Source organism: Pipistrellus kuhlii, unplaced genomic scaffold (genome assembly GCF_014108245.1).
Source record: "Pipistrellus kuhlii isolate mPipKuh1 unplaced genomic scaffold, mPipKuh1.p scaffold_m20_p_3, whole genome shotgun sequence".
Classification (NCBI taxonomy): domain Eukaryota; kingdom Metazoa; phylum Chordata; class Mammalia; order Chiroptera; family Vespertilionidae; genus Pipistrellus; species Pipistrellus kuhlii.
The window spans coordinates 32782104-32801801 of NW_023425529.1; the positions used below are offsets into that span (position 1 = coordinate 32782104).

General features: G+C 38.3%; 1 protein-coding gene across 8 annotated transcripts in view; it reads left to right on the plus strand.

Annotated features, from left to right (window-relative positions):
* Positions 1 to 19698, plus strand: part of BICD1 (BICD cargo adaptor 1) — a 189557-nt gene that overhangs the window by 137264 nt on the left and 32595 nt on the right. For 4 of the 8 annotated variants that reach the window (XM_036456901.2, XM_036456906.2, XM_036456908.2 and 1 more), the window contains exons 5-7: positions 4233 to 5327; positions 10263 to 10414; positions 13703 to 13910. In XM_036456901.2, coding sequence (XP_036312794.1) covers positions 4233 to 5327; positions 10263 to 10414; positions 13703 to 13910 — 1455 coding nt within the window. Of the gene's footprint in view, positions 1 to 4232; positions 5328 to 10262; positions 10415 to 13702; positions 14021 to 15026; positions 15221 to 19698 lie in introns of those variants that run through there. The other 4 variants (XM_036456898.2, XM_036456899.2, XM_036456910.2 and 1 more) reach the window with 2 other exon arrangements.

Sequence of the window (19698 nt, forward strand, 5' to 3'; positions counted from 1 at the left end):
TTTTTTTTTTTTTTCCTTCCCCCTCCCACGTTGCCCAGGTGGGGCAGAAAATAGTTTGTCAGCAAGGGTAGGCTACAGCTTTAGCTACTGGTCTTTGTTTAAACTTCCCTGGGTTTACATATCTGTAACCTTCACAGAACTAAGCAGGAAAAAACTCTTCGAATTTTACTTGTTTTTAAAACTTGAAGTGATAAATACAATTTTCCAGTACAAAATTTATAAGCTATAGTTTCAGTAATAAACTATTGAATAGTTAACTGCCCATCAGTTGATGAGTGGATAAAAAAAGCTGTGGGACATTTGTATCATAGAATATTGTGCAGATGTAAAATAGAAGGATCTCTTACCCTTTGAGACAGCATGGAGGGACCTAGAGAGTATTATATTAAGTGAAATAAGCCAGCCCAAGAAAGACAAATATTACATGATCTCACTCATATGTGGAATCTGATGAATAAAATAAACTGATAAACAAAATAGATCCAGAGACATAGAAGTATGACTGTCAAATCTCAGAGAGAAGGGGATGGGGGGTGGTGGGAAGAGATCAGCCAAAGAACTTGTATGCATATATGCATTAACCCATGGGATGCAGACAATAAGTGGTGAAGGCCTGGGGACAGGCTTGAAGGGATCAATGTGGGGAAAAAGAGGACATATGTAAAACTGTCAACAATAAAGATTTTTTAAAATTAAAATTACATTTAGAAACTGTCAAAAAATTAAGTAAAATATCAGACTTCACAGTATAAGATTACTTTTATAGCTTTATAACCAAACATATTTCCCAAAAGCTTCACTTTTCTAATGTATATCAGTAAACATAAAAAGAGCATCTGCAATTGAAACCAGGGGAAGTATCTATGTAGATTTTCTTAAGAAGAGTTTTATGAAGAGCTTCATGTACCATTACAGCCCACCTATTTAAAGGGTAGAACCCAGTGTGTGTGTGGGGTTGTTTGTTTATTTGGAAATAATAGTTTATTGATTTTTACAGAAAGAGTAGGGGGAGAGAGAGAGACAGAGAGAAACATCTATGTGAGAGAATAACATCAATTGGCTGCCTCCTGCACCCACCCTACTGGGGATCCATTCTGCAAACCGGCCATGTGCCCTGACTGGGAATCCAACTGTGACCTCCTGGTTCATAGGTCGATGCTCAACCACTGAGCAACACAGTCTGGGTTGTGTGCACATGTTTTAATTCTCTTGTATATATACTAGGAGTGGAATTGCTGGGCCATATGATGGCTCTATGTTTCATCTTCTAAGTAACCACCATACTGTTTTCCAAAGTAACTGTACCATTTTACTTCTCCATCAGCAGTGTATGAGTATTTTGATTTCTTTGCATCCTTGCCAAAACTTGTTATCATTTGCCTTTTGATCATAGCCTCGTTTAGTATAATGTTGAATAAAAGTAGCAGGAGCATTATCCCTTGTCTTGTTGTTGATCTTAGGAGGAAAATATTCACCATTAAATATTTTATCTGTGGCTTATTTCACTTAATATAATACCTTGAGAAAGTTTTCTATTTACACATTTATTCACTATTTTTATCATGAAGAGGTATTGAATTTTGTCAAATGCTTTTTTTGCATATATTAAGACGATCGTGTGGTTTTTGCTCTATATTCTACTAATACAGTGGATTATATTTATTGAATTTTGAATGTTGTATTCTTAAGATAAATCCCAGTTGATTGTCAAATTGCTGGACTTAGTTTGCTATTTTGTTGAGGATTTTTGTGTCTGTATTTATAAGAAACATTGGTCTGTAGGTTGTTGTTTTTTGTGTGTGTTTTTTTTTCTTGTTACATCTTTTATCTGGTTTTGGTATCAGTAATAGTGGCCTCAGAATAAGTTGAAAGGGTCTTACCCCATCTTTTTTTTTTTTTTTTTTTTTTTTTTTTTTTTTTTTTTTTTTTTTTTTTTTTTGTCTTTGTACAGTTGTATGACTTTTGCATATGTGTGTGGGCATAAGAGAAAGGGAGAATAAAGGAGTTTTCTTTTTACCACAATCTCCAAACTATATTCTCTTCTTTTCCAACTGCTGAATTCTCTCACCTAGTGTTTCTTAGTTCTATGTTAAGGTTTTTTCACACTTCTCCTTCATCAGAGCAGAGGTATGCATTGCCAGAGAAACTTCATCTCAAGCAAAAAAAAAAAAAAAAAAAAGTTATTTATTTCTAATTTCTACTTGTGTATGTTGATACTATGCATACCACTACTAGATTCACACCAATCAGTCCAGTGTCCCATGACCAGGTTTAAAACTTTATGGAAATGAATAGCTTTGATTTTTTTAAATTTTTTATTCTGTAGAAGTCCTATTAGGAATGTGCAAATCTGGATATATTTTTTATTGTTGTTCCTTCACAAAAGAATCTATCAGTTCTCAATAGATGTAAATGTGTTTATTGAAAAGATAAACATTCAGCGAAATTAAGCATAATTTCTATGGGACATAATAACAACAGCAATAATAGTTAAGATATATACTTATACTGGACTAAACAGTTTATAAATTTAGCATGCAGGTTTTCTGGTAAAATGACCAAAAAAGTAAAATCCCCAGTTCTACTTAGAAGATAAAGATTGTAGAAAGTGAAATAAGACAACTATTCTCAGTCACTACTAGTATAGATCATTATAATTAAATGAGAAAGTCTCTGTTGGATAAGTTTACAAATGGAGATTAAAATAGCACAGTTCAATGGTTAATCATTTTAATCTTTTAAGTGCTTAGCCTTTATGAATTCGAAGCACAATGTATCATAAATAGTTTAAGCACTGCTTTCTGACTCTCTAAAATCCAGATACAATTAAGCCTCAATAGCTAAGAGAAAATATAATGCTAGTTTTTAGAAAATGATCTATAATTTAGTAATTCCTTTTTTTTTTTTTTTGTTAGACAAAAAAAAATTGTCTGGAACGCGCGCGCGCGTGTGTGTGTGTGTGTGTGTGTGTGTGTGTGTAAAATATGGATATCATTCCATTCTCAAGTGGTTTCCCCAGAAATGTGTTGAGTGTGGAAAACAGCACTGTATGTGGAGTGTAGGCACACAAGAGCAATGTTCTATTTAATGTTTTCTAGAGGTGCTATTATGAAGGAACTGAGAGATCAAATTTGTTGTGGTAGGCTGCATTCGGGTGTCTACCCTATGCCACCATCTTGGTTTCTCCCAGATATGGTTCTTTTTAAAATATATGTATTTTTATTGATTTCAGAGAGGAAGGGAGAGAGAAATAGAAACATCAATGTTGAGAGAGAATGATTGATCAACTGATTAGGGGTGACCAGCACACCCCACACTGGGGATCAAGCATGCAACCTAGACATGTGCCTTGACCAGGAATCAAACTGTGACCTCCTGGTTCATAGGTCGACACTCAACCACTGAGCCATGTAGGTCAGGCAGAAATGGTTTTTACAATTTTTCAGATTATAATTTCTCATAGACTTGGTTTAATGACACACTGTTTTATATTGAGCCCTGAATATTTTCCAGCATACAGTAATACCACCTATATAATAACAAAGTTGTCATATTATTCAGATTAATTACCAATTTTAAAAATTCTTATTTTGGAGTGAAGGAATTGAAATGATTTGTAAATTGGTCTTTGAATCCTAAAACTCTATATTCTTTGGCTTTTGTATTAAAAGCTCTCAAATTTAGTATATGTTTATTTGGGGGATTAAATGCTTGTTTTTAAGGGAATGTCTAAGGTTCTCAGCAGTATTTATAAGTTAGAGTCTTAGAGTTTTAACCTGACTTTGGGTTAAGCTCTGGGAAGGAAAAGATGATTCATAGGCACCTACTTATCCCACGTGAACCAAGGAGCAGATACACTCTCAGGTTCTCAAAATAAAGACTGAGCCAAGTACTATCTCTTGAAGTCATGTTATGTTTTCTGTGAAGTGTGAAAAGATAAAAATAAGATTGTTTGAATAACATTCAAGTTTCATGAGTGGATGTGTATAATGCATGAGAATTTGGATGGGTAAATATGCATAGCATAATTGTTTTAGAATGATGTGCTTTCAGAGTGATTGACTCACTAGGACTGCTGAAATAAGCAAACACACTCCAATTTAATTTGAAATAATTGGGACATTGGGTCTGTTGCACTTACTTTAAATGTATTTATGTCCCACATTGAATGGATTCAGCTCATCAGTGGCATTGCATTGAAGGCATTCAGAGACTTTCTTTTTTTATTGCAGGTAGAGCGGGAAAAGGCCATTCTTCTGGCCAATCTCCAGGAGTCACAGACGCAGCTGGAGCACACCAAGGGGGCACTGACAGAGCAGCACGAACGGGTGCACAGGCTCACGGAGCACGTCAACGCCATGAGGGGCCTACAGAGCAGCAAGGAGCTCAAGACTGAGCTGGATGGGGAGAAGGGCCGGGTCCCAGAGGAAGAGGCGCATGACTATGAGGTGGACATCAATGGCTTAGAGATCCTGGAGTGCAAATACAGGGTGGCAGTGACCGAGGTGATCGATTTGAAAGCTGAAATTAAAGCCTTAAAGGAGAAATACAATAAATCTGTAGAAAACTATACTGAAGAAAAGACCAAGTATGAGAGTAAGATCCAAATGTATGATGAGCAGGTGACAAGCCTTGAGAAGACCACCAAGGAGAGTGGAGAGAAGATGGCCCACATGGAGAAGGAGTTGCAAAAGATGACCAGCATAGCCAACGAAAATCACAACACCCTTAACACAGCCCAGGATGAGTTGGTGACCTTTAGTGAGGAGCTAGCTCAGCTTTACCACCATGTATGTCTGTGTAACAATGAAACCCCCAACAGGGTCATGCTGGACTACTATAGGCAAAGCCGAGTTACTCGTAGTGGCAGCCTAAAAGGGCCTGATGATCCCAGGGGACTGTTGTCTCCACGGTTAGCCAGGCGGGGTGTGTCATCCCCAGTGGAATCAAGGACCTCCTCTGAACCGATTACAAAAGAAAACACAGAGGCCAGCAAAGAACCAAGCCCAACCAAGACCCCCACCATCTCTCCCATAATTACTGCCCCACCATCATCTCCAGTATTAGACACAAGTGACATCCGCAAAGAGCCAATGAATATCTACAACCTTAATGCCATTATCCGGGACCAAATCAAGCATCTGCAGAAAGCCGTGGACCGGTCCTTGCAGCTGTCTCGTCAGAGAGCAGCGGCACGGGAGCTGGCCCCCATGATCGATAAAGACAAGGAAGCCTTAATGGAGGAGATCCTCAAGCTCAAGTCCCTGCTGAGCACCAAACGGGAGCAGATCGCCACCCTGAGGGCTGTGTTGAAAGCCAACAAGCAGGTGACCTCATCCTACTGACCACGCATGCTAGCCACCACCTTCCTAACGCATTTAGTCCTTAATGTTTTTGAGCGTCCCACTGTCATCAGGATGAGAGTTCAGATTCCTGGTCAGTGAGGAAATAAAACTAAGTTCCAGTACCAGGTCAGAATGTAATAATTGTTTTTAGCTCAGTGAATGGAAGCAATAGGAGAGTCGCTATGCTCCATTAGGTGGAGGTAGAAGTGAAGAAATTAAAGCAGGAACAAAGGAGAGGATCCACGCAGACATAGAAAGGCTGTTCAGGCAGTACTTAGCTGGAGACCAGCTATCACTGAGTATGAAAACATGAGGTGGAGGGGTGGCAGAATAGGCTGGCATGGCAACTTACAACAGGGAGATATAGCAAGAAAGAAAGCCTGGCAGGCAGCCAGAGCAAACAGAGGGGAGTCACCTAGAGAGAGAGAGAGAGGTAGAGAAACAGGTAGAGATTAAGGTAACATGTGCACTAGCTGTGCCAGTGACTACATATCTGAAGTTTAGTTTCAGTTGGGATATTAATTCTCTTGGGTTAGAGCTTAAGCAGTAGAGAATTTTTCCTAACCACAGATCTCATCCTCTGGAATAAGTAAGGATGCTACCACAAGGCCCTACCTGCCTAATTCCAAGATCTCCTTGATGACTGGATTTGTTTCCCACCTTGAGCTTTACCTGGGTGGCTATGCTGTGAAATATAGACAGGAAAATATTTTTAACTTTTCTTTAGTTTCTGTAGAAAATGAGCCCTGAAAGACAGATTTGAGGAGGGTGCTAAAAGGGTGTTAAAGAGAAGCAACAAGGCATCAGATACCTTCTTACAAATGTCAGCTGGGCTAGTATTAGAGGTTCATTTCAGATTCAGAGTTCTTCCTTTTACCTTTGGGGGAAACCACACATTTATTTTGTCATCTACAGTGCAGCTCTCCAGCATTTTCATCCACAGTTCCCATAAATCCATTCATATAATTTGGAGGTCTATACCACAAACAGTAATATTGTCCACACTATGAACATGTTTTATATAAATCTAAGGGTGAATGAAGTAGGTCCTACTTTTGTGCCATCAGTTCAGAGAAATAGAAAAGATTAGGGTGAATGGAGAATGTGTGAGAGATCTGACTCCGATTTGAGATCAGAATTAAGGAATTTGTTATCATAAATCCTGCTACAATCCAAAGACCCAGTGATTTAGAGTGGTCATAAATAATCAATACCATATCAGATAAGACAACCTTTTTCAAGGACATTATATCCAGGGTATTTGTGATAAAACCATTTAGATAACTTCTCTGATTTCTTCTTGAAGGTTGAATATTAACAACCTAGAGACCTAGATCTATAAGAAAGTCAAAACACATAACTGACACAGCGGTTAGATAATAAGGATGGTTGATCAGCCAAGAGAGATGAATTTGTGAGCAGGCACTCATTGATTACATATTTCATGGCAGGCAGGCAGTAAGGATGAAAAAATAAGTAACTGATCATCTAGTTCGAAGGAGTTCAACAATGCCCAGAACTGTCTACAAGATAATACATAGCAAGCACTTAAGAATGGCATAAACAGTGCCATAGGAATTCAGAGCAGAACAAAGCATTTCTGGCTCTGGTACCATTTGCATTATGCTAACGTCATAGCCTTTATGGACTCAGTAAATTAAATGAGAACACATTTCTAGCTGTGCATTTAGTTCACATTTTAATGATGCTGGGCCTATTGCTGTGATGCATATATGCCGTAAGTAGCTTCAAGTGTCTACAGACAACATTCATGATATTTCTGCATGTGGAATGTAAATTATTAAGGCTAAGTGAGAATTCTGTGATATAGGAAAAGGAATTTTTTAAATATATATATATTTTATTGATTTTTTACAGAGAGGAAGGGAGAGAGATAGAGAGCTAGAAACGTCGATGAGAGAGAAATATCTTCCAGCTGCCTCTTGCACACCCCCTACCAAGGATGTGCCCGCAACCAACATACATGCCCCCAACCGGAATCAAACCTGGGACCCTTCAGTCCGCAGACTGACGCTCTACCACTGAGCCAAACCGGTTTCGGCAGGAAAAGGAATTTTTTATTTTAAAAGTTTTCTGCATTCTCTATGAGTCTTTTAATATGATTTAGAAATTTAAAAAAAAATTTTTTTTGGTAAGCACAGTGTCTTCTGATGAACAAGCAAATGTTTATGAAGTACCCTCTGTTTACTAAACTGTGCTCGATGCTAAAGATTCAAAGACTCATCCAGGGTCCCTGACCCCGCAGAGGAGGAGTCACAGACCAGTGGGGAAGTCAGAATAGAAACAGGTCATTACAGTTTGACGTTTCCGTGCTGTAATCGAGTTAGGGGAACATTGCAGAGGAATTATCTAATGCCTTTTAGAAGAGTTAGAGAAAACTTCATAGAAGGAATTATTCCTGTGTCTGTTCTTACAGGGTGAGGAGTTGTTTTCTAGAAGAGGAGGAAATAATTCCAGACAGAAAGAACAGTAGGCGGTTGAGGCACAGAAGAGAAAGATATATTTAAAGAATGATTTTGAAGGTCTTTGTGGCTAGAAACAAGATTTTTATTTAGAAAGTAAAATTTGGGAGAGTTTGAAGAATATAGCAAATGCTACTGATGCCAACAAATGTACTAATGGGTTATACATAGATACTTAGAATTACTTAATTCTGAAAAAGTGTTATACAGTCTGGACAAATAAATCAACAGTGCTGAATCCTTTGGGGGCATTTCTCACAAATAATAAATAACTTTGTACTTCTATTTCAGATCTTGTTTTTCTGTTGTTCCCCCCACTCACCCTCGCCACTCACCTCTCCTTAGATAACTGACCATGAGGCTCCATATGCTTACAAATTTGTTATATCTACATTTGCACAACTTAAACTTAACTATCTGTTCTAAATGGATATGTGCATAATTTCTTTTTAAAAATTTAAAACAGCCATTTCCCCAGGTCAATTTCTGCATTCCAAACAATTTTCTGAATTTATAATATTTCTGAAGATTCCACTAAATTATAGCACTACAGGACATATTGCACTATTTTATGAGTAATTATAATTAGTTCAATATGTCCTGTAGTGCTATAATTTAGTGGAATCATTTCAAATCATTTCAATTTGAACTTAAATTCAATCAAAACTAATAAGGAACTACTTTATAATCAAAACATGAACAAACTACCCCATCCCAACATTGTTTTAATTTAAAAAGAATCCGTTTACCTCCATAGAAATTGTGCATTGCTTAAGAAAACTGAAGTTGTCCATTTCAAGCACAAAAAGAAATGTTAAAAACCAGGGTAGTGTTCCTGGGAAATCATATTAGTAATGGATTTCCTTTCATTATTAAGGGACTTTTTCATTAGTATTGAATATTTTTAGATAGCCGGAAAGCTATAGTTGGCAGTTTGTAAAAAATGGTGTGTTCTCAGTTTGGCTTCAATATGCATACCATGTGCTATGCACCTAACAGACAGCCCTTAAATATACATTCATTTCATTAATAGATTCACTCAACATTTTTAAATTTTAGTTCCTGCCATGTGTCAAGCTTAATTATTCTTAAAACTTCTAACATGCCCAAATTCAAATAAATATTTTAGTTCATTCACCATTTTGGAATTTTTTTCTTTTATGGGCATTGTGAAGAATTAAATTTGACTATATTCAAATTTGATTATTTTTATTTTCTGATTATTAAAATCTGATTATTAAATTTGAATGTTTTGAAGAAGTTGTATGTAAAGGCATCAGAAATCATTGGTTCTTTGTTAATTTTTTTCCTTAAACATAAAATTTGGATTAATAGTTTATCAGATGCTCATCATAAATTTCAATGGCCTACATCAAGCATATCAAACTCAAATGCTAACACGGGCCAGATAAACAAGGTTTAAGTTTATGTGGGCCGCAAAAAAACCCAAAAGCTTCAATTTTCATAGAAATGTAGGTTTATTTCAATGGAGACATGCTGGATACAAAGGGTTGAAATAAATGAGTAATCATTAACATAAAATAATAGAACATTTTAATAAAAATATTTTTCTTGAACATTAACTTATCAGACACTGAAAAATTACACAAATTAATAAGTGTAACGCAAATAAACCTACTTTTCTTGTTCTCCAAAAGCGAAATATTTCCTGTTGTGCACACTAACCAAGTCAGTACAAAACTAATGACGTAGCCATCAGCTGCTAAAATATTCGCTGCTAGTATGAGTGGAGAGAAATGGTGCACCTACGCTTAAGGCCATTAAGGGAAGTGAATGCAATACTATTATAGTAATCAATCAGTGAACAGTTGTAGTTCTTTATTAACATTTATGTATAGCAGCATATTGTAAAAATTAGGCTACAAAATTTTTATTAAAACGTTTCTTACATGCTGTTATATTGGCTGGGCTGCGAAAATATTCGTTATAGGGTTGCATGCAGCCTGTGGGCTGCGAGTTTGACATGCTTGGCTTACATCTTTGTTTTTGGCCCACAGAGCTCAGGTGACAAGAATATTTGAGTTCTATTGCATTTCAGTTGGAAGCAGTGCTTTTCCCCTAACTTTTCGTTGATAAAATTCTTGTGTAAAATTTCATTTTGGCTTCTTCATGTCTGAAAAATCATACCCTCTCAACAATCTACATTAAATATTTACTGAACTATCATTGCCTTAGTTCTTAATACTGACACAGGCAGCTTCTAGGGAAATCTCACCACATGGATTCACAACACATTTTGACATTAAAGGGAAACTGCCTTGAGTCCAAAATACATATCTATATTTATATAAAATATAGCCAAGTCCATTTCACCTCCATTTATGAAAGAAAGTAATATTCCCAGCATGAAGAAATCTGTGTGATAGATTTTCCTGATATGAAAGTTGTAAGCATTGTGATCTTTCCACTTTAGACAGCTGAGGTGGCACTAGCTAATCTCAAGAACAAATATGAAAATGAGAAAGCGATGGTGACTGAGACGATGACAAAACTTAGAAATGAACTGAAGGCTCTGAAAGAAGATGCAGCAACTTTCTCATCCCTGAGAGCAATGTTTGCAACAAGGTAATCGTTTTCTCTTCTAAGACTAGGTGTGGTCCATGGGGGAAAGACTTTGGAATTCACACGGGTATCTTCCTGCATGCTGAGTGTAAACGTGAAAAAAGATTCCACTCTTGACAAACCAGAGATACCAGCTCTCGTGCTGTTTTCCAGAGCCCTCTACTGGACACACTGGATCAAGCAATTCCTTTACACAGAAGTATTTTAAGTTAATACAAGAGACATTTTTTCTATATTTACAATAGAACTTAATGTACCGAAAAGAATTAGAACACACAAAAGAATTCTCCAACAAGGGGAAAAGTCCTATTTGCTAAAGTAGCTAACTATTATCACCACTGAAATTCACTATCACCAAAGTGCTTATCATTAATAAATATTGTATGAGAAGGATACCATTATAATGAAGATTAATATTCATTATACCAGCTAATTACTTAGACTTAAATACACTGATGAAACTATAACTTCTAAAGTGTAATTATCTCACCAAATTTTAGTACCTCCCTCCCACCAGTTTCATTATGTGGTACCACTGTATTTTGTTTTTAAACTTGAAGTGATTATTAAGAATCTGTTGATTCAAGGCATTCAAAATCCTGAGATCTCAATATGTGACCTTTTTTGCTGTCACAACGTATTGCCAAAATAAACACAGTTATATATCTTATATGATGCAAACTTGATACAAAGCTCACAAACCATCAATATGCCTTTATTTGCAGATTCATTAAATAATTTACATATAGCTGATATCAGTGTAAAACAAAATCCTAGGAACCTGCCCAGCTTTCTTTGGGTGTCAGGAGAGAAAGGCTCAAGCTCATACTTTGTGACTGACTCTCGGAGGTGGCAGTGAGGCGGCTGTGTGCCCAATGGAACTTGGGGTGAGGAGGTTGGGGGGAGGGACTGAAGCATAAGAGTTTGGGGAGAATAAATGCATCTCTGGCCACTGTGAGGGGAGGCAAGATAGAGAATTCGGATAGTGCACGTACCCCTCACTGATGAAAGAAACCAATCAGGATGATATGTAGAATCAAGAACACAAATTTCCTTTTTGAAAAGGAAATCAGATCTTTTTAAAGGGACATTGAAAGTCTTAATCTGGTTTATATAAGAACTAGGCACCTGTTGCAAGAATATTCCTGTAAGACTTCCTGCAAGTTTCCTTTCCGCTCCCCCACCCCCACCCCTCCCGACCCCCCCATCTCTCCCACTGCGGTGAGCAGGGCGCCCATCCCCACCTGCCCCATCATGCCCGCAGCCACTGCTGCCACCGTCTCCGTGGCTACAAGCAGTGTCATGACCACTGCGTACCTCGCCCCACATGCCTAACCCTCTGCCCCCCACTGCTGCCGTTGCCTCCCCAGCCATGCCCACTGCTGCCTGTGCCCCACCCAGCCTGCTGCACCCGCTGCCTCCTGCTGCTGTACACCTCACCCCACCCCGCCCCACACGTGTTGCCAGTGTTTTCCCTCCAGCAGCCACAGCTGCCTTGCTTTCCACTTTCCCTCCCTCTTCCTTCTATGCTGTCTTCAGTCTTCACTCCTCCCTTCCTCCACATATGCAAATTAACCACCATCTTTGTTGGGTTAATTTTGCATATTCACTCGGATTGGCTGGTGGGTGTGGCTTGTGTGATGGAGTGATGGTTAGTTTGCATATTGCTCTATTATTAGGTTAGATTATTTCCCCCAAATAATGCATTTTTACAGAAATTTGTCTTATTTTTGGGATAGTAACTGCCTTATTTGCTCCATAGTATTTTAAAAAATATTGTTATCTGGCCAATTTAATAAATCCAGGATCCTGAAATTTACATTCTATTTTACTAAGCCCTAGATTTTCTTATGAAATCCCTATGTGTTTTTTGACATTCAAAGTTAAAGAAAATGGGGACCTACCCAGATCTCAATTTATTTCACTATAGGGTCTGTTTTTTTCTTTAAAATGCCATAAGGTTTGTGCTGATTGCAAAGTGTATACAATACGTTTTGGACTACTCCACAAAATCATTAACTATCTATTGGTATATAAAAAGTACTTGTTATTATTATTATCATAGTGGGTAAATAAACTCGGAAAAAAACTCTAATGTGAATAACTAGAGGCCCGGTGCACAAATTCATGCATGGTTGTGGTCCCTCAGCCTGGCCGGCAATCAGGACCATCTCATCCAGTCCCAATTGGGGTCATGGGGGCTGGCCAGTGGAGAAGGGCCACAGAGGGCTCCAGGGCATGGCCAGCCCTCTTGCCCAGTCCCAATTGTCCAGATCCCAACAGCAAGCTAACCTACCAGTCAGAGCATCTGCCCCCTGGTGGTCAGTGCACGTCATAGTGACTAGTCAAGTGAGTCAACTGACGGGTAGGACACTTAGCATATCACACTTTTATTATGTAGATTTCTTTCTCCCAACAGTATGTGTGCTCAGGTTTTACCTTTGATGTGGATAAAAGACCAATGAGCGTATCTTCCTGCTGCAGCACAAATCCTAGGCTCATCTTGGCTTTCTTTGACATTTATTGCTTAATCATCTGGTTGAAAAATCATTGAAAAGACTCAGGTTTCTAATGCAAACAAACCTGCCATATTGAAAGCAGTGGCAGCTGCAATCTATGCTTCATTAAAATAGAACCTATAAATATAGATAAAGAAGGAAATGTTTTCTTTACAAACATTATTATTTTTTTGCATGTTACAGGCATAGCCTATAACACACTTGTCACACACAATTCTCTGAAGAACACATCACACAATAGAAAAAGCCACCTGTAACTCACCTAAGATTCTGCCTGAGACTTGTCTGCTTAATCCTGTGCCATCATGCAGCAGCCCCCACAATAAGGGGTTGAAGATGTCACAGATTAAGAATGTTCCCAGCCCAGCCAGTGTGGCTCCTTGGCTAAGTGTTGTCCCATGAACCAGGAAGTCATGGTTCAGTGCCCCAGTTGTGGGCTCAATCCCCAGTAGGGGGAGTGCAGGAGGCAACTGATCAATGATTCTCTCTCATCATTGATGTTTCTCTCTCTCTCTCTCTCTTCCTTCCTCTATGAAGTCAATAAAAATATATATATTTTTAAAAGAATGTCCCAATATGTACTCCATGATATAGATGAACCATCAGTTATGGAACCTGCTCTACAGTTTCTAATTTTCTGTTAGCGTAGGTTACCTCACTTCTGCTGGAATAAGACCACCGTATTCCAGTAAAATCCATTCCTTTCCCACTGAAATCCGACTCCAGTTTCACCTAGGTTTTTCTCCTGACCACGTTTCTGTTTTGGTTCCAGATGTGATGAGTATGTCACCCAGTTGGATGAGATGCAGAGACAGTTAGCAGCCGCAGAGGACGAGAAGAAGACTCTAAATACTTTGTTACGAATGGCTATCCAGCAAAAACTCGCCCTGACCCAGCGGCTGGAGGACTTAGAATTTGACCATGAGCAGTCGAGACGCAGCAAAGGCAAATTTGGAAAGAGCAAGATCGGCAGCCCTAAAGTAAGTGGGGAGGCTTCAGGCACCGTGCCCACCATAGACACTTACCTCCTGCATAGGCAGGGCCCACAGACACCCAACATTCGGGGCAGCGGTGGCACTCAGAGGAAAAGGTATGCATGCAGCAATCTTCACAGTGTGGTGCAGTGGCCAGATGTTCGTTAACTGCAAAAATTGATGTGTGCTTATTGTGGAGGATGGAGGAAGGGAAGGAGGAGAAAAACTGGGAGTGGGTGTATAAATGGGCCTTGCTAATGTTGGTATTTTTTAAAAAATCAAAACCGTTGGATAATTATGTTTATTTACTCATTTCTGTCCCTCACACCCCAACTTTTAATTAACCATAAAATAACTTCGGTGTCTGTCAACATTTTTTGCTGTTTCTTATATGCACAAATATACCTCTCCCTTACCTCCAGCCTAAAACTTGGTAGATAAAAGATGGATATGAAGAAGGATGCTATGTTTTACATGGATGGTCAATTTAAAAATCATGGTACCTCTGGTAATGGTGCTGTTAGCAGCTTCTCTTTAATGGGGCCGGGATATGGATATGTTCTCTGAGGGAACTTTTGTTTGTGTTACCAAAACGGACAGCCGACTAAAGGAGATGTCTGTATTTAGGTAGAGTGGGATGGAATGTGTATAGTCTTTTTCTTTAAAGCAGGTTTTTGTGCATTTTCATCTGGTATGCGAATATTGCTCCAAGAAATCACGTGTAAGGTTGTCAGTGGCCTTTCTGACCTTTTTCCCAGAGTCCTGGATGTTGAGTTACTTAACCCTCTATTTTCAGTTAATAGTCAGATTTTTATATTTTAGGAGCTTTCAGTAAGAAATCAAATAATATACGTATTTTCTTATTTGTGGTTCAAACTAACTATAATAAATCTCTTTCTCAGTTTCCAATACAGTTTCTAAATGGGGTTGTAACCTGGAGTGGAAACTAAGCAATTAGCAAAAAAAAAAAAAAAAATTAATAATAAAAAAATAAAATATTGATTTACATGTTAAAAAAATTAAATGCCAATATAAATAATGTTGTCATTGGTGAGGCTTTGAAAGGTAATTAAAGTAAAACTTTTTTGTTTCCTATATGTATTTTCTTGGATCTCCTGCAAGACAATTTTCACCTTCCCTTTGTGATCAGAGCCGTCCCAGGACTTCAGGGGCGTCCTACCTCCAGAATTTATTAAGCGTTCCCCCTGACCCCAACTCCACAGAGTCATTTCTTCTGAAGGGCCCCCCTTCCATGAGTGAATTCATCCAAGGGCACCGGCTCAGCAAGGAAAAAAGGTTAACGGTGGCTCCACCAGGTAAACATTTTTTCCTTGGGTGCATGTGACGCAAATGATGAGTTGACTAGACAGCTCTCCCCATCCTCCCACCCACTCCTGCCCTCCCATCCGCAGAGCCTCACTTTGATGACGGGGAAATTCCTACCTTTCAACTAAAAAAACACCTTTACCCTTAGCCTCCCGGGTCCTCCTTTCCTCAGCCAGTCGACCACCGGGACTTCTGTTTGACCAGACGTCCCGCTGTTGGCGGGACAGTCCCAATTTTTAACAAATTGTCCTGCGTCCCGCAGCGTTTTAAAAAAGTCCAAAAGATTTAAATAATCTTTCCAAAAATCGGGACTTTTTTAAAACGCCACGGGACGTGGGACAAATTGTTAAAAATCAGGACTGTCCTGCCAACAGCGGGACGTCTGGTCACCTTAGTAACCGCCGAGGCTGGAAAGTGAGAGTTGGAAGGAATAGGATAGGTGACCAGAAACTTGCCGCAGGCAGGTGCAACGCAGGACACACACCTGTATCCTATTTGCCATGTGGTAGCTCATAGCAATTCCATCTTGGTCAAAATTGGTCGTTTCGTTCTGGTCATTTTTAACAAAAAGCCTTTGGGGCTCATTTCCTTTTTGTAGTGACTCAGAATGTTTCCTCCGTCATTACAGACAAAGTGAAATCCTCCGAGGTTTTGCTCCTCAGGAACATGCGAGTCTTGCTGCGATGTTCTTGCAGTTTGCAAGCCCATGTGCTCACAGCTTCACCATTTTGCATTTTTCTTTTTCTTTGGCCTATGAAGGGCCTCGATTGAAAACGTGACTTCAGGCAAATAAAGATAACAGAGGGGGCACACGAGAAAGCCCGTGGAACAAAACAAGCCGAAAGGCATCCATTTGGCCGTACAGGGAATGAAAAGTTACAACTAGTTAAGTGAGTCGTCAACAGAAACACAGAGAGTTCACATGGGCACCTACGTTGAACGATTCTGAGTATCTGCCAGTCTTGGGTCTGCTTCATGCATGTCAGCAACCCGTTAGCACTGGGGGCCGGTTGCTGCTTTTACACAGGCCAAGCTTTGCAGTGGCCCTGCCTCTTCCCTCCCCGTCACTGCACCCAGCCTGCTGCGCTCCTTTCTGTTATCCTCTGGTCCCTCCTGTAGCCTCTGAGTTCCCCACCTTGGCCACAGTTTTTTTTTTTTTTTCTCCTTCTTCCTTTCTTTCTTCAATTTACTTCTCAACTTAATTAATTTACTCCTACTTCATTTACTTCAATTTTACCTTAATTGCTTTTTGGAAACCTCAGCCTTTGGATCTCTAATACTTTCCTTATCTGATTCATGAAGCAGCCTACTGATTGGGATGAAAAAAGTGTGTGGAAATTAATAGCACGTTTTCAACATGCTAAGAATGTTTGAGGCAATCCGTAGTGACAATGAGTCGGAAGAGCCTGAGAGTCAAAATGTACATCTAAAAAAATAAATAAATAAAAGGACAACAACTCCGTGGGTGTTTGTGCCTCCACAGCTCATTTCCTATTGTCTTAGACCCTACTGGGAGGTACCTTGAAAATACCTGTGAATTACCAACATGGTAAGGGTCCATTAAGACACCTAACTTGAATGAAACCCCACAAGTCTTTTTAGTGTTCCACATACAATAGATTTAGTTGCACTGTCTACTAGAACTTAGAAAAGAAGTTACATAATTAATGAGTGAGCCTAGTATTTTAATTTTAAAGGTGTCATATCAGTATGATTAAGAATTAATAATAAAGATGAACAATAGCTATTTTCAGTTTGTATGTGACTATTTGATCATTGTATTCATGAATATATGTTTTATGTTATTGTCATTCATTGTGGAGACCATTAACATTATATCATAAGCTTTTCCATGCTGCCTAGTCTTATTTTTCTTTTTAAAGGTTGTATTATATACTTCATTGTAGATGTTATCATATTAATTACTACTTCCTCTCATTAACCGCTGAGATAGTTCTTCATTATTTATCATATTTAGAATACCACGGATAATATCCTCATGTATCCCACTCCTCATCGATTCAGTTTTTTTCTTGAGTGAAACCACTGGGTTAGAAGTATGAGCTTCTTTATGTGTTTGCTCCATTTTGATATTGCTGTAAAAAAGGGTATATCAATGTACTAAAAGCCCCACAAGACATTTTTCTCATTTTCACACCTTCTGATTCTTTCTACTTCTTTACACACACTTTACACATCTTGCATCTCTAAGGCTAGTTAACATACATGAATGAGAGTAGCATTGTTATTTTAAACTGTTTATTTTAAAATAACCAGAAAATGACATTGGACTTGGAAATTATTGTTATATGCGAGATTAAAGATACAAATAATACGAAATTCAGAACCACCTCTAGGCCAAAGAAGCACTTTCATGACAACAAATATATTGTCATGTTTTATAATATTTGAATATTTTAATAATATAATAAAATAATAAAATTTATTTGAAGTTTATAATAAAAGAGGGGAGTAAGTAATGTTGTTAATATATCCCAAGGAATTTTCAGTTGTGTATCATGAAATCAACCAGTCCCTAATAAATTCTTAGATCAATCCAGCAGTATTTTCTAAAAGGTTCCAGTTAAAAGAATTACTGTAGAAACTGAGTAACTGTCTATGCTAAATTGTATCTTCTAAAAATATTTGCATTATTGACTATATGTTATTTTTCCTATGCTTAGCTATATTGGGTAAGATGTAGTAAACATTATTTATGATGTTTTTGCTACATAAAATATTTTAATTAGGCTGATCAAAGAAAAATATGCCATATATAACTAACCAATCCTAGGTTCTATACAAGAAATATCTTAAACTCATGGGAAGTAACCAATTTTATGTGTATTTTTTATTTGTAAATTGATGTTGTTGATTATTATAAAAGTTAATGGCTAGTAACAATATATACTAGTCATCATTTTTAAAGGACAATTCACTATTAATTTGTCAGAACAGTTTTTGGTAAACCTCGTCTTCTAAAATATATTTTTAATATATCTTTCCAGGTAATTTAAATTAATCTAATAAGCACATACATGGGTTGTTTTTCTATTGAGGATCATTGAAATAATTAAGTCAATAAAATGAAATTAATTTAGTTTGGCTCCTTAGGTTAAAAAATTGATAGAGCTATAAATCACATTAAAAATTTTAAGGCACAGCCTAGCTGGCATGGCTCAGTTGTTGAGCGTTGACCTATGAACCAGGAAGTCATGGTTCAATTCTCAGGAAGGGCAGATGCCTGGATTGCGGGCTTGATCTCCAATATGGGGGATGCAGGAGGCAGCTGATCAGTGATTCTCTCTCGTCATTTTTGTTTGTCTCTCTCCCTCTCCCTTCCTTTCTAAAATCAATAACAATATATTTTAAACTATTTTAAGGCGCAGAATGTAAAATATTATTTACCATAAATATTTACCATGAAAATGATCAACAGCAAGCACCATCTTCTTCAAGGCACAATTTTTCAATTTCTGGAGAATCAACTCTAGGATGGGGCATTGATCTTAAAAATTAGTAGAATGTTTTGTCCTAATTGATTAGTACCTTGTACTAATTGATTTACAACCTTTTAGAGGAAAATTGTGGCCCTTGCCTTTAGCTTTGGCTCTGTCTCTGCTGCCTTGGCCTTTGAAATTCTGTTTCTGCGCATGGCTTGTTGGCTTTTTTTATTATCGACTTTATCCTTATCCTGATGTACAAGCTCCAAGTCCTCCCACACATACCTAACAGCTTTGATCCACTGGAATCAAGAGGGACCCACCCAGGCCACCATGGCTCCGTGGTGAGAGGATTGGCTCCACCAAACGGTCTCAGGTTTGATTCCAAGTTAAGGGCACATATCTAAGTTGCAGGGGCCATTCAGGAGGCAACCAGTCGATGTGTTTCTCTCACGTTAATATTTCTTTCTCTCTCTCTCTCACTCTCTCTCTCTTTCTCCTCCCCCTTCCTCTCTCCCTTCCACTTTCTCTAAAAAGCAATGGGAAAAAATACCCTCGAGTAAGGATTTTAAAAAAAGGGGACCCTATTGTTACTAATGAGTTTGCAATTAGGCACCAGATAGTATATCTTTATAAAATCATTGGCTATAAAATGCTGTAGCTGACATTTTCTCTCAATGCCTTAACCACCTAGATCTACATAATCATCACACATTTAATCAATACTTAAAAGCAGTCTACCAGAATATGTACAAGGTATCCCTGTAATTCATAGGTAAGTGATATTACTTCTGTAGTACAGACCTAACGACATTGTTTGTACAGGATAAGCAAGGAATCTCAGACTTGCAAAAGCAAGTTTGGGCTCTTTGTGAAGTGATAGCCCAAGCAACTCACGCTCATCCTGTGTCTCCCACACAGGAGCTTTTCTTCCTGAATGCTTCCTTCCTAGTATGGTTTCAATTCCCTCCGCCCTTTTCTGCTTCTCTCTTTTCCTCCCTCCCTCTCTCTGACAACATCACCAG